The sequence below is a fragment of the Pagrus major genome, chromosome 21 (genome assembly GCF_040436345.1).
Source record: "Pagrus major chromosome 21, Pma_NU_1.0".
Lineage (NCBI taxonomy): Eukaryota > Metazoa > Chordata > Actinopteri > Spariformes > Sparidae > Pagrus > Pagrus major.
Genome location: NC_133235.1, coordinates 20,897,264 through 20,921,978, shown reverse-complemented (window position 1 = coordinate 20,921,978; position 24,715 = coordinate 20,897,264). Strand labels below are relative to the sequence as shown.

Sequence of the window (24,715 nt, the reverse complement as noted above, 5' to 3'; positions counted from 1 at the left end):
CGTGCAATTTCCAAATCGCAGGAGCTGCACTTTTTTGATAAAGGTCAACTGTAGACAAAACAGCATTATAATGAAGTGATGTTGAGATGTAAGAAACCATGTTTGTTCGGTACAGGCACTAAAAAAATCTCATCTTGATTTGAAAACTAATCCCTCCTACTAATCATGAATCATATCGCAACCGCAATAAATGCCAAAAATAATCGCAATGTCACCTTTTTGACTATCATGTGCAGCCTTAGTACAAAATTACTATTAAAATAGACTTCTGTGAGCAGCATTTTAATGTTGTGCTTGGAGGTGGAGCTGATATGAAGTAGTTTATATACTGCCTACTAGTGAAATATATTATATTTTCTCATTTGTTTTAAGTGTAACATTTTAATCTGAAAGGTACAAATAACTATAATGGGAACATTTACTCGAGCCAGGATGATATATTGGCCTATCACAGATATATATCTGTATCGGTGTTTATGTTGTAGATCTTTTTTAGAGATTATGCTACTCAAAATTAGTTTGGGATATTTTCGTGTTTAACTTTTAACTGTTTTTTTTATTCTGTGACATATCAGAACTTTTATTTTGTGTTTTGTGAATATATTTGGTCCCCAAAAATAATGCAACACATTGCATTTGACTTTTTTTTTTTTTGCATATCCATGCACATGCAAATATGCAACTGTATCCCAGTGTCCCTAAATCTGAGTAGTGTATACTGCATTTATTTATTTATCAAGTCAAGCAAAGTATAGGTAACTCAAACGTCTACCTGATTAAACAGTACTTGACTAACATGTTACTTTCAGTCTTTGTGAGCAGGCCATCGTGTTGCAGAGAGGCTGACAGGCTGGCTGCCTCCGGTCCACGCTGTTGAGTAATCAAACACACCCCTCCTGTGGTTGAGCAACAGTCAAGTCAGTTAGCGTTAGCTTCGTCTGCACACTTAGAGAGGTAGTTAGCAGCCACCGGCAAACCGCAACTGCACCACGATGGGTTAATGAAAAAGATTTCATCAGACAACGTTTTGTGGACACGCAGATAAACTACCACAGTGGCGTAAACTTGTTTTATTTTGTCGCCATGTCTTTCAGAAAGGTAAGAGCCCCTGCTACCTTGCTAGCTAGCTAACTTGCTATCCACTTTGAGCTAACTTTAAGCTAGCTGTGTTGTCTGCCTCGGCCCGCCCACAGCTCAGTGAGTTGAACTGTCAACTCGTGTTTTAACTTGTTTAGATTGTCTTTACTGTCACAACTAACACACAGCTGCTCTTTATTTAAGCTAGACCCAGGTAAAAAAAAAAAGAAAAGGAAACAAACGAGACTCAACGAGAAGCAGGGCTGAATGAGCTGTCGAACCAGTTGTTTCATTAAGTGATGTAAAACGTGTTTGACATGGCCCCCACCGTTTGTCCCTTTGTTCATGTTGTGCAGCGTAAAAGACACTACAAGGACATAAAGTGTGTTTTCTTTCCGGATGATGTGGAAAATGGTGTCCAAAAAGTGGGCAGAGAGCCAGCCTCACTTTCATCTGCGTCTTCTGCCAAGAGCTGGAAGAAGTGTGGGGACAGTTTTCTGGACAGTCCAGTGATGAAGGTAGATAAAGACATGATTGATATAATACTCACAACTTAACCCCAAACCACAACTCTATGTTTGTTTGTTTGTTTTTAACATTGTTGATGCTTTTGTTGTTTTTGTTGCAGAACCTGAAGTCATCTGGAAGGAAACTGTCAGCCATCAGGAAGTTGGCACAGTCACCTGCTTTAGGTAATTTGTAATTTAAGTGCCTGTGCAATATATTGATGTTTTATCACAGCTGCAATCATATTGTAGACTTTCTCACTATCCCCATTTAAGATCTACATCTACATTTTTATTTATATTACATCAAACCTAATGTTTGTTTTAATAAAAATGGCCCACAGATGATCACAAAATAGTAAAGTTGTTTTGCTATTCTTCAATCAGATGGTTTTTTTTTTTAATTAACTAAATAAACAAACTGACCTCAAAGGACAACACACTTTCATGCTGTTTTACTTTGTTTATATGTGGCGGACCCTGCCACCGTACTAGCTTTAAACAGTGTTCTGGGGACCTTATTTTCCCCTGAGAGCAGCTTGTTTATTCAGTTATGGAAGAGATAAATATTTTTGAGCTATATTTTTAAACCACACCGTGCCTGTTTAACAGTCCATTATTGGTTAACCATTAATAATATAAAAAAATATGTTGGATGTTTCTTCCACTAGAAAACTGTTTTAACCACTGACTTTATCCATGTTCTAGGAGTTAAAAGAACAGATCAAGTAATAGCGAAGTTATTTGAATGATAAATGTAAATTGACCAAATAATTACTTCATTTTAATTGCGAGCTCCTGTCTGACGCTATTTAACATCTGGCCTGATAAAATTCAACCCATGTTGAGGCTGCTGAATGGCTTAAATGTAAGAATATCTGTTTGTATGTGGTGTGTTTTTGTATTTTTTTTAACTTAGTTGTATTTTAATAAAATAAATTTACTTCATTTTGACACCCACCGCCATTTTCTTCTCTTAATGTAGACAGTAGAGAGGACTTGGTGAACATTGCGTGGAGCTCCAGCGGCAGTGAACAGTCTGATAACGAGACCCAGGAGCAACATCTGTCCAGAGGTGTGGTTCAGCAGCAACAACGTCCTCGGAGACCGTCGAGACCCACAGCTCCCATCCAGTCTTACACAAGAGCGCTGCGCATGCTCAGAACTGATAAAGGTGAATGAATGTTGTGAGCCGCTGAGTCAGAGCTGGGAAATATGACATTGCTCTTAATAGACAGTTCAGCTTTTCAAGAGCTGACCTTTGTTAATTACGGGGTTTTAAGTAGGCTAATAGGTTAACTCCTTGACCACTGGACAGAGCCAGCTTTGCTGTTTTCCTTGTTTCCAGTCTTTGTGCGAAGCTAAACTAAGCTAAGCTGCCATCTGACCTGTGGCAAGACAGTGAATACGCGTATTTTCCAAAATGTCAAACCTTTCCTTTAACTCAAGGTCCACTTGCTAGTTTTTTTCCAGAGTTTTCTCAGTTGTCATGGCGTTGACTCAGTTGTCATCCTGTGACCTAGGTAAGAGGTTTTAGTCACTTGATAAGATCTGAGCATCCTCCAGTCACTGCTCCAGAAAAACCTTGTAAACAGACCTTGAATTAGATTATTTTGTGAAAAATGTGTGTGTGTAAATGTGTGTTGTTTTTTCCCCTCTCTTTCTTTTAGATGATCTTCTTGTTATTGACACAGACAGTGATGTGGATGAGTCCGAGGAAGATGTTGAAAAGGACAGTGGGCAACAAATCTCTGACTGCGAGTCAGAGTCCTTTGATGAAAAACCGGAAGACTTGCCTCTTAAATCTACAAATGTGAGTACTTACAACCATTAATGTACTTCTCGTGAACTGCATTAGTGCGTGAATCAGGTGCATTAGACAGGTACAATAACTATGTTTACATGCAAACTGATTATCCACGATTATTCCAAATATGACAATTATCAGAATTTTATATGGGTCATATAAACAGCATTTTATCCAGGTTTTAAGACCAATCCTTTGTGGGTATTTACCGTAGCTTGCAAAACACAACCTCATGCCTGTTTCAACTATGCTTGCCAAGTCAAAAGCTTTCAGGGCTCAGATAGAGATCTGATCAAATGGAGGGACACACCTACTTTTACACATTATGAAAGACTTTGATATCAACAGGTTTTTGGATATGCACAGATATTGCAATGTCGTTTTCTAAAATGTGTTTGCGGGAATGAAAAGACAGAGGCTGTGTTTGTTAACTGTAATATGCATGGCTGCTTGTAACAGGACTATTAGAGGGATATTAATTTTCATTATCCATGTAAACGGCTTAGTAGGAACATTGTCTTTTTTGTAATTAGGGAAAAAACTGGAATATTTTGTGTATGTAAACGTCGACACTAATGGACTGTGGTTTGCTCTTTTCTCAAGGTTGTTATGTGCTTTAATGAACACTAGGTGGGGCCACACAACCTCTAAAATTCTATATATCTGTTTGAGTCCAGTGTATGTTTCTAATTTAAAAGTATCAGCTCACTTCCAGTGTATGCAGTGTTCCTAGAAGTAGCACCACGAGTGTCAGTACTTTTCCTAAAGTACAGAGACTCCAGATGTCTTTCTGTTCACTGTGTGTGTGTAAAACCTGATGGCATGGACGCATATGTGACAGTGTAACGTAAAATAACACTAATGATATGGTGTTTTATTTTAAGTCTTTATGTTTTATAGCTGATTTATTTTGTTTTGATTGTATGTTGTAGTTATCACACTAGCAGGTGGAGTATTGCAGTCAACATGTCCTGAAAGGGCCTTACAGGCTTTAACCAACATTTCATGATGAACCTTCTAGATTCAGGGTTATGCTCCAAAGTGTCAAAGTTCACAGGCTGAGGTAGCAGTAAAACACTGACAGAGTGTGGAGGGAAAGCTGCCAGATAATCATTGATCCAAAGCTGATATTAACAGTTAGTAGTACACTATGAACTTTTCCATGTTAAGAAAAACATTAGTTGCTCCCTCTGAAATGCTGATATGTAAAGAAATAAATGGGTTTTATTAGTGTTATTTATGTAAATCAAAACACTGTAGAGCTACAACGCAGTGTATGAATCGATTGACAGAAAATGTTTGGGCTTTTATTGACTACTGAGTCATTTTTCTATCAAAAATGCTAAATATTTGATGGTTCCAGCTTCTTAAATGTGGAGATTTACTGTTTTTTTGTGTAACAGTACCGTAAATCAAAGTTTGGTATGTTTTCGAGACACAGCAAGTCATTCGATGATGTCAACGTCAATGAGTAATTGCGTGGGTATTTTCAGCGTTCTCTGAAATTTTAGATTAAATAATCAGCAGATCAATCGAAAATGAAAATAACCGCTAAAATATGACGCAATATATTGCATGCACAGAACACACTTCTCTTGCTACTTCATATGACAAATATATATCTGTGTTATCACTGAAGTCAATCTTTTGTGTGCCCTCCTGTATGCCGTGGAGACTTGGATTGACTGTTCCTTCTCTGAAGTCATTCAGACACAGTGTTTGTCCAAGGCAGGGCTGGCGTAGAGAGAATGTATAAGGAGTGGTAAAGGTTGAGCACTTGGGTTCAAGACCAGACACACGGCGTTTAATCATGGCGGAACACATTACAACATGCAATTGATCAGCTAGATGTGTCCAAATTATGAGGCGATGCGGTCATCTTGATAGCGGTTTTATGAAGATGTCCTTGAACAAGCAATCAACTGAATCAGCACGGTACTGTACAGTGCCGTGCCCACTAATTAAACATATTCATACTGCAAAACACATGGTGAATTCAAGCAACCGGGGTGTCGTGATGACGCTCCAAGTTTGCAGGCTGTGTGCTGAGAGGAAGCCTGTACACAGATTAACATCACTGCCGCAGACCCAGCTACTTCCTCTTGTCACACTTTAATTTGCTGCTATCAGCTCTCTGGGGTCAAACAAGATTTAAGTTCACCTAAAAGGAGGCTTGTGGTCAGAGCTCTATAAGGGTCCTAGTTTTCATATACGGTCGCACTGAAGTGTATGCACAGTTTGATTGTTCAGCGCTCAATGCATATTCAGTATTGGTAATAGCATTTTGGTATTGAACACATATTATAATAGTTCTGCTTTATATATCTGTAAACATGCACTCAATTTTGATTTAATTAGAACAGCAAGATGTAACCTAGTCTGAATTTTTGTGCTGCCCGGAAAGCATGCTTGCATACAGCCAATTGTAAATCAAACTGGATCTAACAGGATACAGTGGAGACGATCCCAGACCAAGTCAAAGTTTATTACTCCAGATAAATGTACGGCTGACTCACTTGCAGAACATCTGCCAGATTTCTGTGTTATTGTACTAGCGCTGTAAGTGGACAGGCGGAGCTGTGAGGGTCGACTCCGCGTTCCAAGGCCGAAGAGGACGGCCACTTCCCAGATGAAGCGTGTTCGCTCCCTCGCTCGAAGGGGTCAACGACCTCCACTGCATCAGGGCTACGCTAGATCAGGGCTGTGTCAACAGAGCAGGACTATAAACATCTTTTTTACTACTGTTTGTTCAGGAAAACATGCGAGTGAATCAGGCTGCGCAGAGCTGTGTACTTACAATGCTTTCGGTGCCGGGTGAAAACATTTTTGAGCCGGGGCCAGGAACATAGTGTTCCTTATTCTCTGTAGCTGGTTAGAGTGTGACGTCTGCTGGCACTCGGCCTAGCAGGGTCAAGTTGATTCAAATAAGAGAGCTCGTTGGCTGACAGAGCCTGGTATGCTGGTCTTGTCTGCACATGACAGGAACTCAGGTTTCTTCTGGATTTTTCCATGAGAACTGATTCCCTCAGGTGTAGTGAGCGGTGAGACAGCAAAAAAGATTGTTTTGTTACCTTATCTCGTGAATAAATCAGCCTGACAGTATATCAGTGTACCATATCCACCCACTTTATTACTGAGTTTATTGATTTTATTTTCTTTTATTTATCTTTTATAACACGTGATTAATTTAATGAAGGCCTTTATAAATATCTAATATCCCCCTGACATAAAGTGGTATTTTATCTGTGATGTAACACTTATTAAAGTTCATTCAAACGTGACACATTTCAAAATCAGGGAAAGTATACGCTTTTTAAAAAAAATTAATCAGTGATTATCACTTTATCCACAGATGACAGAGCTAGAGATCTCAGGCTACGCATCTGACGGCGAGAGTATTGGCCACACGATGACGTCGAGCAGGCTGGACTCAGAGAGCTGTCCTCTCCAAACTGGTGAGGGCAGCAAAAGGTCAGTCAGTGACTGGGTCAGATCTGCTCAAGCGATGCTGCAGACGCCTCAGAAATCGCTCGCCAGGCAGTCCAAGACCCCTGAAGACTCTGCCAAAAAGAAAAGGAAATTTCAAAGGTTTGAAATGCTGTTCTTGTGTTCAAAAGTCACATTAAGGAAGCAACAATTCAGCTTTTTCTCATAGCCTGAACACAGATCATTACAATGAAGAAACTATACTTATTAGGGCTGCAACTAATGATTGTTTTCATGGTTGAATAGTCGATTAATCTGTTGATTATTTTCTCAATTAAACGTTATGTTGTTTGGTCTATAAAATGTTAGACAATGGTGAAAACTGTCGATGAGTGTTTCCATAAAGCCGAAGATGACGTCCTCAAATGTCTTGTTTTATCCACAACCCAAATAGATTCAGGATTTCAGGAAATATTCACATTTATGAAGCTGGAAACAGAGAATTTTGACTTGTCTATTTTTTATTACTCAAGTTGATTAATCGATTATCAAAATAGTTGACTCATCAGTAAATCAATTAATTGTTGCAGCTTTAGTGTGTATTGTGTTGCTGACAACTGATCTTAATAAGGTCAATATTGGCCCAATACTCATCTGGTATAACTATTGCCTCATAAGGAGAGCAAACAAAGCAACAAGGCATGTTTCTTGCTGCAAGATGACACTCAAACTTTGGCGGCAATGTTTCCACGGCAGAACTGATGATGAAAGGGACACCTGGTGTCATGATGTGGGTGCTAAATGTCATCGCCATCTCCAAGCCCACCAAATCTGACAGATGGCTATCTGAAGTCTTTGACAGCTTGTTTTGTTGCATCAGAAAATCTTTGAAATACACATTTTTGCACGTGTTTTTGTTCAAGTGTGCGTGTGCTTTGTGAATTTATCAAGTAACATCATCTATTTATCATCTATCATCTGTGTGTGTGTGTGCACAGCGGAGGTCTCGCTGAGAGGCTGAATCGACTCCAGAGCAGACAGAGGTCAGCTGTTAGCTTCTGGAGGCACCAGTCCATCTCTGACGCCTCAACGGCAACAGGTGATCCACACAAACCCACACTATTATCCACAGTAATACTAATGATGTTGCTCTCATTCACACTCTTAATCATCTATCACGTTAAACAATGTACTTTGATTTTGTGAGTGGGATGAAGTCAGTCTGTGAGCAGGCGTGATTGTACGTAGAGGCCACGCTGAGGAAGCGCCGGCTGTACGTTGATCACCACGGCTCTGAACTGTGAACTCAATATGTAGGTTACAGGAAACTGCTTGCCTAGGTTTGTTTTTTTTTTCTTGTCTTTTTTCCTTTCCGTGGTGTACCAAACCACTTATGTTCTCTCGTTAAGTATCTCCTTGTAATAGGACAGTGACTTAAAGGTGGCAGTTGATTGTGGAAAAAGAAAGCACCCACCTGATTCCAACTTTGAGATCAGTCAAGGGTTTGATTAGAGTGATGTGTAAAGGGTTAAATTCAGGGTTAAATTGTGGAGGTTTGGTATTTTTAAAGTCAAATCAATATGTGCTGTTTCTCTTTTGAAGACACCTGCTTCTGTTTATTCGAAATCAGATGGTCCTCATCAGGATTTTCTTAAACAATAACACATGTTTAATTATTTCCCAATTAGAAGTTATTTGTTGCCGGGCAAATTGTGAACATTAAAAACACTGTTACCGGACTAGATCGTGCTGTTATATGATAACTGTTTATCATTGTTGAAGTCATTTTGTGTGTTATGTAAATGTGCTCGTACATGCACATGTGACCGTGACTTGTTTCCTGACATAATATGACTTATCAGATCGTTTTAGGTCAGGAGGAAGAATCGAGCACAATCTGAGTTTTGGCTTGCTGCCGGTGGTTATTCTGATGATTTTGTAATCTGAGACGTGAATCCACACATGATGCACCTAGCAGAAAAATGTAACTCTCACTTAGAACAAACACTACCTGGCTGTGTAGACAGTCTACAGTTTTCTATGGATTATGTTGTCAGCGTGTAGCAGGGTTTTATGTGCATTTTGCACATGTGCCATGCATGTCTGTGTGTGTGTGCGTTTGCGAGGCCGCGCCCTGTACTGTTCCCACATTCCTTGCACGTGAATGAGAGAAGTCGTGACACAGCACATCCTTAAAACACAGTTCTATTCATTTTCCGTTGGCTATTGATTTTTTTTTTTTTTTTGATGCTGCTGTGACTGTTTGTAGCTCTGAAAGACCCAGCCCAGGCCCAATATCATCGGGGGAGGAAACCGCTCCACCTGTCTCCTGGTCATAAGATGCCTTGTCCGCAGTTTTTTATCTGCTAATGTTTTTTCTAATGGGAGGCAGTTTGAGGAGAGGAAGAAGGAGTTAGACGGTGCCAGTGCACGGACGGGAGAGGCAACCCGTAACTGGATTGCCATAGTTTATAAAAGGTATTTAGTCAGAAGAGAGGGGCTGGGCTTAGAAAGTTTTTCTGTGGCTCCCTGATAGCTGACCTGGTTGAGCATGCACCATATGTACGGCGGCTGAGTCCTTGATACCAAACTGTGGCCCTTTGCTGCATGTCTTCCCATATCTCCCCCTCTTTCCTGTCTGACTCTCCAAGCTGGCCTATCAAAGAAATACAATAAAATCCCCAAAAATAAACTTAACCAAAAACCTCCCTAGTTTAGAGCCAGTTTCTATAGTGTATACTTTTAACATTAAGTCTAAACTTCTATATCAATTGATGTTTTTTAATAATGCCCCGATAATAAACATCGGCACTGTGTAACTTGATTTTCTTAAACCATTGAGGTTATTGCAATTTCTTGTTGCATGCGCTGTGATCTAAATGAACAAAAACATTTCTCTGCACCTTTATTCCTGTTTACCATCAATAAAATATAGTGTGACGAATTTAAAAATGTATTACTTAGTGCAACCAGTGTGAAAAGTAAGTCTGCATCCCTACTTAACATTCATGTTTGGACAAATGCATGTGCAAATGCAAGCTCTCTAGCGATCCCTTTCATATGATTTACTATTATCGTATTAAAATCCTCCCTCTGGCCACCTTCAGGCATCGTTAACTACACAGACACTGAGCTGCACTGACTGTGTGCTCTCATTCTGCATTTTTCACAATGCAGTGCAATCAACTTTACACACAGAATCCACATGCAGCCAAGTTGCTCTCTTATCTCAGCGTGATTTATAGCTCCGGGGTATTGTCTTGATTTGCTCTTCATAATCATCTCTTGACTTTATTGTTCAGGCCAAGAGCACAGTCAGTGCTGTGGTAAAATTCCAAACATTTGCACACTCACCCAGTGGGATTGACTGTGTTTCATGTCCAACTCAGCCTGAGTCAGTAACAGCTTTTACAGTTATGCAGTGCGAATTGTTCTGATGCTACAAGTGAATTACTCTCGTAACACATAATGAGTCCCAAAGAAAGCGAGAGTCCGTGAGAGCGTGTGTGTGCTGTGTGTGCATAGACACAGAGGCACGCACACTGAAACACACACACATACACACACACACACACACACACACACACACACTCAACATCTGTGTTGTTGTTGCTGTGCTCCCCAGTGGACAGGCCTGGCGTACTGGTGCTGGAGGTGCTGGAGGTTCAGGAGGAGTGCAGCATGCAACTGGCGCTCTGCGAGCACCAGCAGCCCCCCGGAGAGGGTCACCACCACGAGAGCCCTGTCTCTGAGGAGAGAGCTCGCATGCTGGTGTTATTCAACAGAGAGACTGCAGCCCAGCTGCTCCCTGCACCCAGAGATATCATCCACATATACCCACCATGGTGAGAGGATGCAATACATAACGCACTTTAAAGTCCCCATCTGATTATTGTTACTTCACCATGGCGTTTGACCTCCACTGTGCAGAGTGAATGCGCAGAGTCTGACACTAGAAGAATGGTTTCACTTTAATCTGCTAAAGGAGGAAAGTTGTTTTTTTTTGTGCAGATCTTGAAGTTTAATACATGAACATAAGAGCAAGAGCATAATTCTGTGACATCACAACTAGTTTGGAAGCCAATCCCGCTCCAGTACGCAGCTTACACAGGTGTGACGTAGAGACTTGAAACCTTCAATGCATATACACGAAATAGACTTTATACAGTGATGTAACAGATTTGACATTATGGCAAAGACATCTGGTATTGTGTTGTAGAGATATACACTGAAGTTAGCCCCTGCCTGTCCTGTCTTATAATACCACACCGAGCTCCCTGTCTGGGCTGCTAGCTGCACGGCTAATTTAGCTAACTGAGTTAACTAGCTAAAGGCACCTACAGTGAGCAGCCGTTAACGATTACTCTGGTGATATGCTGCCTGCTGACTAATCAATTAATTGTTTCAGGTGTAATAAGCATAAATACACTTCTTGTTACAACACGTCTACAGCTATCTCTAATAGCACTGATGGTTGGTAGAGTTGCACCTTTCTGTAAAAGATGAATGTTGTACTATTCAGTGAAACGTTTTCTTGCATTTCCCTGCAATTTATAGCTAAATTGTGTCCTGGCAGGTGATCAAAAGGACTGTTAACAGGCAGTTACACAGTACAAGACTGACTCAGTAGCTGCAGAACAGAAGAGTAACAGGATCTCACAAAATAATGCTGAGGAGGCATAATGAAAGACAGTATACTACTTGTGAAGACTTTAAGTATTAAACATATAAAATGATTAAGTTTAATAACATATGCATGATTAAATACAATTATTTGGGGATTTAGTATAAAATGTTCTCTTCTCAGCTCATAATAGTAAGCAGCAAAGACCCAGATGTGAGGAAAAGTCCCTCTCATGCAGGGCAGAGAGGATAGGAGGAGGTGGGGGCGTGTGTTTTTCGGGATTGTTTTGGAGCTGGAGCGAGGCAGCAGTTGACTCCAGCTGTTGGGAGTTTGGGTCGAGTGTGCTCTGGAATATCCAAGCTGGCGGAAGCGCAGGGGCCTCCTCAGCGCTCTGACGTCACGAACAGCTCCAGGGAATGCTTCACATTCCTCTTCCTGGCAGTGGTTAGGTCATTTCCAGCAAGCCGGGGGAAAAAACACAGTAGGATTATTTTCTGGAGCATTTGGGAGCAGAGAGTGGAGGGAGCCAAAGGACTGAGATTGAAAACACATGGCAGTTTGAGAGTATCTCTGGCTTTAGCACCTCTCCTTCCCCTGTTGATTTCTATTCCTGAAATCACAAGATAGAGTAGAGCTCCTCCACCACCACCAAACACACCCATTTACTCTTTCAAAGAATTGCTTTTTTTATCCTTAAATCCTCTTTTGTTTGTGTAAATTACTTTCAGTAGCTTCAGCATTTGGTCTATATTTTAATTTAACCAGCATGATAACTTAATAAAACGTCCCTAAAACGGTCAACGCTGATTTCATATATATATGACATCAGCTCATATTCTCTCAAGGAATATTCATATTCAGCCAACTCTACAGCTCAAAGGATAGGCCATAGTGGAAAAACCCGGAATTTAGAGCACTTGTCAGACAGTTTCCGGTGTGACACTTCCAGGAGTTAGCCTCCCCCGCGATTCCTGCAGTGAGTAGGTTGGCTCCTCCCTCCCCTCACCTCCCACGCCTGAGCGGAAATACCTGCAGCTATTATTCACTTAGGAGCTGTGACGCGAGCAGCAGGGGCCACTCCTTAACCTGGCTACCTGTGTGATGATGACAGCTGCCCACTCACCTGTTCACAATGGGGCCACACTTCCTGTTTGGCTCACGTACCTGTTCTTGTGAAAAGAACGTTCTGCTCCACTAACAACAGTAATGCTTTCTCTGATTACTGATCTCTGATCAGATGTTTGGCATGATTACACATGCTATGAGTAAGAAGGGTGAAGGAAGTACTCGCATCAGATACTACTACTACTGTTTTAAATGAATAAGCAGCAATGATAAGCACTATGATATGACCAAACTTCAAGTAAAAGTCTTGCATTCAATCAGAACAGCATAATGAAGCAAGACTGCAATTAAAAATAGAAAAATAAGATAAGATAGTGGAAGAATAGAGAATACTATATTATTGAATAGTAATAATAATATAATAATATTAAATTATTCATACAAATCGATGCATCAACATGCAACTCTATTGGTTAAAAAGTAGCTTATTGTCAGTGATTTACATCCTGCAAGGTAATTTAATTTATATAATAGCATCATGTGTTTTAAATTGAATATTGATCTGCAACTAATAACTAAAGCTATACTGCCACTGTCAACTATATTGTCAGATTGAGAGGAAAAAGAGGGGAAATAAAGGGAAAACATTACAGGGTCATTCATTTAACACCTCCAGAATATCTGGTTGTAAGGACTATGCATATCTGACATGATTTCGCCCTAGCATTTCTAAGTGGCACCATAGTTTTCTTCTACCAGCAACATGGGACAAAACATGAGTTTATTAACTTGTTAAGTCTATAATGGAGATGTGAAAATCAGACAAAAATGGTGCCGGATCGCTAGTTAGCCGTCATTTCCCCAGAAGATAGCATAGTGAAAGAGAGGTTTATAGGGAACCAATCAAAATGCTGATAACGGTAAGATAATGCAAAAAACTTGTTTGTTGCCATTTAATGTAAAGACAATTTACTTTACAACTGAATGTCAAAGAAAAGTTTCAATTGTAAAATAACAATTTTGTAGTTTTTAAAATGTTGAAAATGATGATTTATTTTAAAATATAATTTATAAAACGGCAAGAACATTTAAGCGCTTTTCAAAGTGTAACCAGCAAATGTAGAGCATGTCTACTTGATAAATGACTGAGATTGATGACTGTCATGGTGCAAGTGGATTAATATTCAGTTGATTGACTCAAGGATGAATCATCAAAGTGTCTGATCCACCATGATAAGGCAAGCAGTACAGTGCCAGGAACTGTATGTACTGTAAAATACAATTGAGGACAGTAACCTTGCAATAAAAACTGCCGCTGTAAAGATTACAATTCTCAATTTATTGCCTCGGGTGTTGATTTCACTTTACTGTGTTAGTGTTACAGATCAAGATGTACAGATGTTTGTGTAATTATGTCAGGACCTCTTTATACTTTGTTTGCTGTTAATTTTGAATAACTTATTATCTGTCTTTTAAATATATAATAATGTCTATAGCTAATTATTATTAATAATGCTCCAGCACCAGTCAGTATAATGCTTTCCAAATGACCATATTATTGAATAAATACCTTTCTAAAACACTTATAACCCAAACTGAACTTTATAACCGTCACAGAGGTCACATTAGGCTGCGTTTAGGTGTACCTAAAACTGACATTTTAGTGTATATAATAATTTGGTCCCTGAATACTGATCTCTCCCCTTTTTGTTTTCACTGCATGTCTAAACAAATAGTTTCCTCCACTTTATCTTTGTGTTTGATTTCTCTGGTTCAACTTTCATCACAGGTCTGAGACGAGCTGTGACATGTACTGAAGTTCCAGTCACAGAGTGCGCTTGGCTCTGAGTCAGTGATAAGCCATCACCACTCTATTATCTGTGTCACATGAATTAAGTCGTAACTCAAACTTAACACAAACAACATGCCATGTAATTATTTGGCTGTTATTTAACTTATTTTCATCACAGGCTCGGTGCCATTCAGGTACGTGTGTCATTAAATGATCCGAAGCACACAACCTGAAATGCTTTCCTTAAGATTGTATAGAGAAGAAGCATCTTTGACTTGGCACACACTGATGAAGGTGAAATTGAAACCGGTTTAAAATTAAACTCCAACACAGGAGCACTTCAGGTCACACATATGCAGTCTTTTCATTTGATTTGGTGTAGCTCACCAACGAGCTCTCTCACCAGTCTGTTTGATTGTGACGAGCGATGAAGTACTTTTTTCCACAGATGATGTCACATTTGGAAAGCGTTTTAATGAAACTGTGCAGCGCTGCGTGGTGTAGCCTTTTAAGAACCTCAATTACATGGAAAAAGCATCTTTTACCTCAGTTAAAGAGGACAAATGCATCCAGTGTGTATTTATACTTCCAGGAGTTTAACTTATTTGAACTTGTACTCTGTGCAGGGTGGGTGCTACCTACTGAACAGACCTGCGGAGGTGGTTGTTACCTTATCTGACATGACATTCAGTCTCGAGTTCTCGCCCCCCTACGTTTGTGCAATAATGTATAACATTTAATGTGCTGTAAAATCAGATTTTTTGCGTTTGTTATCTACACAATCACAAGCATTGCCCAACACCCTAAAGTGTGTTGAATTTCAGATCCTAAATTCATTTCTTTGTGCCTTTCAATTAGAAAGACTGCACAATCCAAGTAAAGAATGCAACCAAAGCACTGAAACAAAACTGTACCCTGAATCTAAAACAAATTAACTTTATCTCTTTGCAGGCAAAGTCTTTCCATCGAGGGATTCAGCTGTGATATTATTCTGAACACACACTTCAGCCAGAAAGTCTACTCTGCTTCAAAGCTAGCCAACATGTCCACTCCCAGAGGCCTGTTCTCAGAAGAGAGGTGCAGTCCGTATTCTCTGTGTCAGACATTTGGACTGGAGGAAGTATGCAGGACCACAGAGGAGAACGATGCCAAACAGGTGTGTATGCTTTGATTTCATTAGAAACAATTGCATTACAAATGTACTGTATTTCATGCTTTTGTTATTGTATATTATAGGTCATATAGAGCATTAAACAAACTTCTTTTAAACCCTCGTTCACTTTCCATGCACGCTCAGTTACTGAAAAATGTCATTAGTCCACTAAATCAGCATATTAACACAGCTGGTGGTGGTAGCTACAATATCTCGTGTGAAGGACAGTGTTAGCCATCAGGTCACTGTTCGCCTCAGGTTTTGTTGTTTATGTGCAAAAGATAAAACAAAAGTCCATTATCACAAATTAGGAGACTCGTGTCAGTATTCATAAAATTAATATGACTTTAGTCCTCATGATATATTTTCTTTTGAATTCATATTAAATCACAGGTGCAAGTGTGAAACATCAGTTTCACTTCTCAGTGTTTTTTGTACAAAGAATAATAAATAGTCTCGTTGGAGCGCTCAACCCACATCAGTCAGCCACAGGTGCATTCACTCTGTACAGTGAGAATACCATGAGGGGTTGGCTTACATGCATGTTTGATTTCCTCTGAATCTCAGTTGCTTTGAGCAAATACTAATAACTTAACCAATAAATCACCTGGAGACTGGGTAATGTCTGAGAAACAACACACCCTCCTTTGAAAGGAGAGCAAGGCGTAAAGAAAAGTTGATCCTTATCGGAATGACTGCTCATACCCATGATTTGTACTGACAAACAACAAGCAAATACTGTGTGATGGCATAAACAGTTAGTGAAATAACTACTGTGTTTTGTATGTTGCATAATTGTGGCTATTGACTCAAAAAAAATGGGAAGACAGGAGGAAAACCAGCTGTGTCATGTTATCTTACTCTGCAACTAACTAATTAATCATGCTTGAGAGGTTGAAGCCAGCATTTTTTTGCTCAAAGTAGACATATTATGCTCATTTTCAGGTTCATAATTTTGTTTTGGATTACTACTAGAATAGGTTTACGTGCTTTAGTGCTCAAAAAAACACATACATTTTCTCATACTGTCCAGGGCTGCAGCACTGTATTCACCCTCTGTCTGAAACGCTCCGTTTTAGCTCCTGTCTCTTTAAGAACCCCCTTTCTAAATACCCAGTATTCTCTGATTGGTCAGCTCACACACGCCTGACCCAGCACTGGTAACAACAACAGAGCAGCTGTGCAAAATCAATTCTTAGATGCCAAACTAGCCACTAGGCATAAATTATGCAAATGTGTGACATAATGACGTAGTGTGATGTCACAAAGTCACAGAATTAAAGGCGGGACTACTGACAAGGCGTTTCAGGAGCAGTGTTTTCTGTGGGATCAAAATATTTGCAAATTAATTTTATGCTGATAAACTAGTTGATTAATTGACTAAATGTTTGAATGTGTAATACAAAAGATTCTATCTATAAAAAGATTATGTAATTTTATTTTCCTCTCTTTTTCCATTTCAGGTTGCTGCCTTCGATGCTCTGTGCAGTTTCGGAGGTTCAGGAGGTTTGACCAGACACTGCCTCTCCCTCCTGGAAGCTATCGAGGGGCTGGGCCAGGCTGGCTCTGTGGGGCAGGACGTGGAGGTGGTGGTCCAGAGAGTTTACTCCATCCCAGTGCCTGACTGCTCTCCCATGACCATCCTTAAGCCCAGAGTTCCCTCCAGGTCTTCCACAACTCCTCCGCCGGCAGAAAAAGGCAAAACCAGGTACTGTTAGACTAGCTTATAATGAGCAGCCCAGTGAGACATTTGGTTTGTCACTTGATGCCAAAAGACAATGAATCATATTTGAGCTGCTGTGAATGTTTCTCTCCCACAACATGAATTATTCTTTATGGGAAAAAAAAAAACATTCATGCTGGTCTTCTCGGTCTCAGGCCTTGCATGCTTCTCCTTGGTGGCACAATGTGAGTCTCAGTGGTGGAGCTATTGTTCACAGCGCAGCAAGCCCCCACAAAGTGCTCACGCTGTCTCCAGCCATATGGCATTGTTTGACAAAGGACACAAACATTTCTAATTGAATCCAGCCGCTCAGTGAGCGATTCAGGCCAATTCTCAGGGAAGACAACACGATGTTTTCAGTATGTCGTGCACCAGCAAGCCAGAGTTGAATCGATGCCCACTTGTACACCACTGGGTGGAACAGGTTTGCAACAGCTTTTATTACCTTAATGCTCAGAAGTAAACCACAAGTATATACAGCACTGTTTAAGTGGGTGTTAAAATGTCATCATGTCGCATTCTCAGCATTTCAAAACTGTACAGTTGTGTGGAATGGGGTCAGATTTGTTGCAGCTTGGTTACTTTATCATAAGGCGAAGCCCAAACATTGTATTAATATTCATTATAAAAGAATAACATTTATTAGAGCTGAAGTAAGTAATCGATTAGTCATACATGATAGTAAGCTAAATATGTTTTGGTTTTTGACTGTTGGTCGACAAAACAGAACATTTTAAGATTTCACCTTGTGCTGTGGGAAATGCAGGGTTAGGGTATTTTTCACTTTATAAATTGTTATGGTGACAGTATTGGCCTGTTTGTCAGTGTAGTCATTCAATCAGTATTCAGTATTGATTTGAGTCACTGGGTAGCTGGAAGCTATTGAAAGAACTGCAGTTATTTTTGTTTCAAGTATGTATGTAAAATAAATAAATGAATCACATATTAGCAAGTAGGTGTGCTACATGAGACAAGTTTAGTAGGGTAAAAGCAGAGCTCTGGGTTAAAATAGACCTTTTTACGCTCCTGTAGACTTAACCAATACAAGCCAATCACATAACAGGAGGATGGGACGAGGTAAAATTTTCTTGAGGTAAAAATGACCAAAGTTGTGGACTGTAAAGCCAAAATAATGAGCTACAAGACACTAAAAAGTGCAACAGAGCTGACGGGGAACTGCATAGTTGGGTGATAATACTCTGTGGGTTTGTCACACTGATGTTGTAATTTAGTCTGCGACTTGTTCATGGTCACGTAAAACCAATGCTTATTTGTTGTAAATGATCTTTTTGACGTGGAGAGGAGGGAGGGGATTGCTGACTGCAAAACAAACAGGAAGTTAGCTGAAACGACGACAACACCTACAGCAGCTTTTAGCCTTGCCTCGTCTTCTTCTTCTGTTGAGTTTTATGGCGGTTGGCATCCACAAGTGTCCCATTACTGTCACGCGTTGGACTGTCCCTTGTTCCATTTATTCTGGCTTCGCTGTGGCATGTGTGAAACAGCGAAAAGCACTAGCTGTGCCAGAAAGATTATCCCAGTAATTTACCGACAACTATGTGTGAAAGAGGCTTATGAGTGATCGATTTCAAGTCATTGTTTTTCCCATTGTTGATACAAGAATATTGATTGGTGCTCCTGTTAAATTGTCCAATCATTAGTCTTATTTCGATAAAAATAATGATAAAACAAGAGCATATTTTGATCCAGCGACGTTTAGTCTGAGTCATATCAATAGTTAACTGTTGTTAAAAGACTTGCAGTGTGAGCTGTTCAGAGCTTCCTGTGTCATTGAAACGTCTCACAAGTTTACTCGAGTGGTCTTATGAAAGTTAATGAATCAGTGAATGTTCTACTTTAAGCAAATCCAGCAAGCCTGACCTTTAGTTGCCTGGCCCTCCCCAGGGCTCGTTGTTTTTGTGCTTTGCTGACTAATAAAAGAAATGTATTGGTTTCTCTGAGCGAAGCGGTCCGAGGGGCGCTCTGTGGTAAAGGGAGGAGAGCCCCGGTCAGCTGACAAGCTAAATGACTAAACGAGCAGCATCGAGTGTAATATGACACTTGTTCTTGCCATGCTGCCTCTCCGGCTGGTAAACAAACGCCGCCCTCTGACCGGAAACACTCCTGCCCTTCCCTCCGGTTCTCTAGAACTCAACCAGATTCAGCAGGCTGGGCTGGTAGTGAAAGGATGGAGGTGGGGTGGAGGTTAGGAGGTTATCAGGAGGACTTGAGTTCAGAATATCTGGGTGATCCTGATCGCTTGTTGAGAGACTTTGAACATTGGAAAGTTTTATTTTTAGTCTAAATCCTAAATTTGAATTATTTGTCTATAATATAATAAGATACTAAAGTGTCCAACGCTTCTGTCACTTTTCAGCCTTTTTATGATAGGTTGTGGTGTGAATTGCTGCACAGGAATAACAACTTATCGCACCATGTGTCTCTTATAGTACTTTTCCAGGATGCATGCCTGCTCTGTGGAGAGGAGGGTAGTTTACTTGGCAGCTCACTGGCCCCATTCTGAATAAAGACAAGGACAGTTTGTACCTCTCATGTTGTGTCCCCAGCCTCTATGACTCACTCCACTGGTCAGCATGCTTATTTGATCCTTTTGTTGTTTAGCCTCTGCGTTAACACACACATACACACACCCACGGGAGAAGGGCCAGTATGATATTTACGCCTGAAGAAGATGTTAAGTTCCCGTAAATTCAGAATAGAATAAACAAGAAGATTAACTGTTTGCAGGAAGTGAGGAGAGGCTAGTTGTTGTTTTTTTTTCTCTCCTCAGTGGAGAGGGAACACAATGTGCTACGAGGATCCAGTTACAACCGTGTTTATCACTCTGCCTGCACTGATTGGTGGACAACACATAGGAAGGAATCCCGCCTGTCCGCCCCCCACCAATGAGGCCTCTCTGCTGTATTCTTAATGTGTGGGTCACTTACTTAGTGTGTTGCCAAGTAATGTGCATGTGCGTGGGCTAGCATGCGCACACAGTGTGACTGTGAGTGTGTGTGTGGAGCAGCTTGTGTGTGTGTTTGCACAGGCTCAGTGGATCGTAGTTCCTGGAAGAAAACCTGAGTTGCTGAGAATTTTGTGATGGCTCACAATAACAAATTCCTGAAAGCGGCCTGTGACTGAAAGCAGCCAATGGCTGGGTTTTTTTGGGAGTAAGGGGTCGCAGTTTGAGGAAGTGGGGCTCTGAACGGCTGAAAAGAGGAACTAAGCGGGGGGAGCTGGTTGTTTATGTCAAGCTGGTACCACCAAGTGTCTCTTCACCCTTTTCTTCTCTGTCTGTCAAGTGGCATATCACATTTCACTCCAGTTTTATCAAGTTCAGACAAGCTCCACTAAGTGTATATTTATCCCCACCTGATGTGAGTCTTGCAGCTGTATATTGTAGGCAAATATTGATTTATTGTTTTAGCCCTGTACAGTTTTATAAAACGTAAAAGTCGTTGTTTTAAACTCCTGGTTTAAACATATAGAATAACTACAGATTACAGTATGTAACAGAATTTATTCTTTATTTTTTTGTGTATTTAACAAATAAATAATGTAAAAATAATGTAAATACTCACTAGAGCACCAAATGTATATTAACCTGCATCTATTTTCCCCCGTTTGCTCCAGAGGAAGCCACATGTTATCTGATAAATCGCCTCCAGTGATGTCACTCAGTGGCTTCCATTGTGGGTAATGTAGGCGCCATGTTTTGAAAAGCAATCAGCACACCTAGCATTGCACTATAACACTGTTGGAATCATTACAGTCAATTTAAAATCCAATTATTATTTTTATGCCACGTATTTTTCTTCCTTTTCAAAACCTGGCGCCTACATTACCCACAATGCAACATAGCAACTGAGTGACATCACTCGAGGCAGGTTATCAGATTACATGTGGCTTCCTCTGGAGCCACAAAAGGTTTTACTTTACTGTTTCAAATATGCAGGAGTTGTCCCCAAGACTTGTAAACACACTTTAATGTGTAAAATGGTTGGAGTTACCCTTTAACCATTTCCTTTGGTTATACCCAGGGTGAACATTTACGTTAATCATAATCTTGACAAACTGTAGTATCTAAAAAACTACGTTATATGTAAATAGCTTCTTGTTGGCGTGAAAGGATTAGTTGAAGTTGGTTGAGTCAATCATCTGAAGTTTCCAACAATTTTGACATTCAATTATTTGTTAATCATTCATCAAACACAAACATGCCAATATGGTTATAGTACTTAAATGTGTAAATTAGCTGCTTTTCTCTGTTTAACATCACTCTAAATGTAATGTCTGTGGGTTTTGGACTGTCGGTCAAAGTAGATAAACATTTTCCACCTTTTTTGATGTTATATAGACATCTAAAATAATACATCTAAAATAACTGTTGAGCCCCATTGGTTGCAAGTTTTGTTGTTTTTTTTACAACAGGGTTCATCGTAGGACAGAAGCCTGTTACTATGATTTGTGTGTGGAAAGGAAATGGAAGTGTTTGCCAGTTAGGAATGACATTTTCCGAGGGGCATTTTCTTGTCTTACTTGACAAAGTGTTCAATGTGACCTTGCTCTGATCAATAAATAGCTTTGTCCTGAGGTCTGTTCTTTTTGCAGTCTGAACTTTGTGTTTATATCCATAAACACAACTTTTCTGTTCATAACCATGGTTTATAACCATAAACACAAAGCCCACAGAAAACATTTGTCTCACCTCTGTATGTTCAACATGTTGTTTTAACAAGATGTAGTTTAGGTCTGATTTTGGATTGCGAATAAAGCAAACAACTGAGAATAATCTTGGTTGAAAAGTTGGCCTTCACCACCAAAAGTCATGTCAGGAATGTTATTTAGATATCTATTTCCAGGTCTCTGAGAACAAACACAGACAGACCCCATGTTTACCAACAGAGGACATTTATAGGCCCAGTCAGGTGGTTGAAAACAGTCTCCAAACTTTCCCAATGTCTGGGATGTGCGCATGCATGCACATGCATGATGGGCAGGCTGACAGTCCTCCTCCCTCACCCCTGTTTTTCATCCTCCTCCTCCTCCTCCTCCTTCTCTTCCTCCCTGGCCGTTGCTTGTCTAACCAGGGGATATGAACTCCACTGTTTACTCTCAGGGCTGGTACGGGGCTGTGTCTGGGCTTGACTTATTCAGATACTGGAGCCTATAGCAGTTCCTGCTTCTTGCTCACTGGGAGCAGCAGAGTGCAGGAATACACAGACGTTCACTGCCTCATAACTTTGTAGGTCAAAGGGCTTTTCTGTCAGCAGCAGCCGGTCAAACCAGCCAGCAGCGGTAACACTTCCAAATGTCAGCACTGAGCCTTAACTGTGTATTGTTATTGTCACACTGGGAGCAGAGGTGTTTCAATACTTAATTGTATAAATGACATGTTATTTACTAAAAAAACAAAACAAAAAAAGGATTGAATGATATGATTAGAAAAGATTGAGAAGAAAATCTGATTATTACAGTCGTACTTTCTACGAAAATACTTGTAGTTCAGCCATTTATTTATTACTTACTGATCTATTTAGAGTTACTCGTGAGGGTGTCTGTTAGAAATAGAGACATTTGTATATTGTGCACATTCAGCCCCAGTAGGCTACACGTACAGCCAGGACAAAAGCGGCATACAAGGACAAGGAGATCAGTTTTGGCACACCAAGAATCCCCCCCAAAATGTATGAAGTAACTGACAAAAACAGTCTAATGCTCAGTTGCGAAAAATCTGCAGATGTTTAAAGTTTCCATTATTTACCTTTAGGACCTCTTGTCCATATCTGTTTTCTGAAGTGAACACGGGACATTGTCCAAAGTTCCCCTTTCACACATGTAGCACACAACAAGAGATTATCCTTATCAGACACATTTTCAGCCACTGGAAATATTCTGTTTGGTTGAGATGAAGGGTGGTGCTTGGGTGGAGCACACAGGAGACGGTGGATTCATCGGTATTGATGACTCTTATTGCGTCCATCTCAGTACTACACATATACCGTTGTATCCGCAAAGTCACAAAAGAGTCGAAAGCAAGATACAGGCAAGCGGAAAAGAATTCGAAGCAGCTACACACAGTCATCAAAGTCAACAATACACCCACTCCCTCAATCACCTCCTCTAATGACACAGTCTCAGTGAACTTAGACATTAAAAAGGGCGACGTACCTTATAGAAATTTAAAGTCACAATGAAAAAGAAGTTGAAGTGCATTTTGCTGCGGTTATGTGAAATGTTTTTACAAGGGCGAGGTTGTTGTTGTTGTTGTTAAAGGTTTTTATTTAAAACATTCAAAAACATAAAAGGAAATAACAGTTCTGATGTTCCATCAATGTCTATGTATAGCGTGCAGAGTTAGCATCCTTGTCAGCTAGCCTTGGGCCTGAAAACTTCTTTCTCCTAGTGGTGTAAACACCAACGATCCCAAGGTAGTCTGGCTAGCTGCATGGCTAGCTGAGCACAACAAGCTAACAGTTGCTATAGGCATGGATGGATAAACACAATACAGTTAGCAATGGTTAGCAGTTACTCTGGTGATATGCTGCGCTTATTCGTTGGGAGTATGAATTGTTACATAGCTGCTGCTCCGCAAATGTAGCATAACATGGAGCCTTATGCACCTTACTCCTGCTATACCTTTTATTGCTATTTGCATTCTGTTACTGTTCCTTTATACGTTTTATTGCTTCAAACATTTTATTGCTTTAAGACCTTTTACTGCTGTTAAAATCTCTTCATATCTTTATTACTTATATATACTTATTTACTATGTTCTATAGTAGAGCCTCACAGCCAAAGAATTTCATACAAATGTACTTTTACAACTGGAGGGACAGTAAACATCTTCAGTCTTGAATCTAAACCCCATGTTGAGGAGTAGGAGAAGGTTGAGGTGGATGTCACTCTGGCTGCTATGACTCACATGTTTACGATTAAGTATGGTCTCCCCAGATCACAATTGATTGGAAAAGTTTATGTAACTGCCCCCCAGTTCAAGATGAGTCATTGAAAATAAACATTTCAGAGAAAAGTGAAGGATTTTGACATGCGAGCCCTTTTTGTTATTTATTTCACAAAACAGGAGTGAATAGTTTTTTGTTTCAGTCTGTCTTTAACCTAAATGAAATGTTCTGTTTTTGTGTTTTTTTCCCAGACTCTGTGTGCTTGTCCAGGACAGCTACGGGATGTTCAGCGTGGTCCAGCTCCACCTCCTGTCCCACAAGGACGACTTCCACCAGTATTGCCGCATGTGGCAGGGGAGGACATGTGTGCTGAGAGACATTAAAGTGGTGCAGCGGGTCACTCGAGAGAGGTGAGAGCCACACACTCTCTTCTGTATGCATGTACCCATGCCTACGAGTCTGGTTAGCTTTGTACCTGAATATCAGATCACAGCCATGAGTAAACTTCAACCTGGGACCATTACTAATTTGTGATATGGATTTCTGCTCTATGAGAGGTTATCTTATCTCACTCTTTAGCCATCTGGGACGACAGCCCTGAGTAAATGCCTGTGATAGACGTGTCCTGATATGA

The 24,715-nt window shown here is 40.3% G+C and overlaps 1 protein-coding gene across 2 annotated transcripts in view; it reads left to right on the top strand.

Moving 5' to 3' along the window:
- The first annotated feature begins 879 nt into the window (after positions 1–879).
- spidr (scaffold protein involved in DNA repair) overlaps positions 880–24,715 on the top strand; it is a 34,654-nt gene continuing 10,818 nt past the window's right edge. The window contains exons 1-11 of one of the 2 annotated variants that reach the window (XM_073492084.1): positions 880–1,098; positions 1,434–1,595; positions 1,706–1,769; positions 2,569–2,757; positions 3,254–3,396; positions 6,743–6,978; positions 7,815–7,915; positions 10,442–10,661; positions 15,249–15,453; positions 16,914–17,158; positions 24,333–24,491. In XM_073492084.1, the coding sequence (XP_073348185.1) occupies positions 1,084–1,098; positions 1,434–1,595; positions 1,706–1,769; positions 2,569–2,757; positions 3,254–3,396; positions 6,743–6,978; positions 7,815–7,915; positions 10,442–10,661; positions 15,249–15,453; positions 16,914–17,158; positions 24,333–24,491 (1,739 nt within the window). In that variant the 5' untranslated portion in view covers positions 880–1,083. The remainder of the gene's footprint in view (positions 1,099–1,433; positions 1,596–1,705; positions 1,770–2,568; positions 2,758–3,253; positions 3,397–6,742; positions 6,979–7,814; positions 7,916–10,441; positions 10,662–15,248; positions 15,454–16,913; positions 17,159–24,332; positions 24,492–24,715) is intronic. The other variant, XM_073492085.1, reaches the window with a different exon arrangement.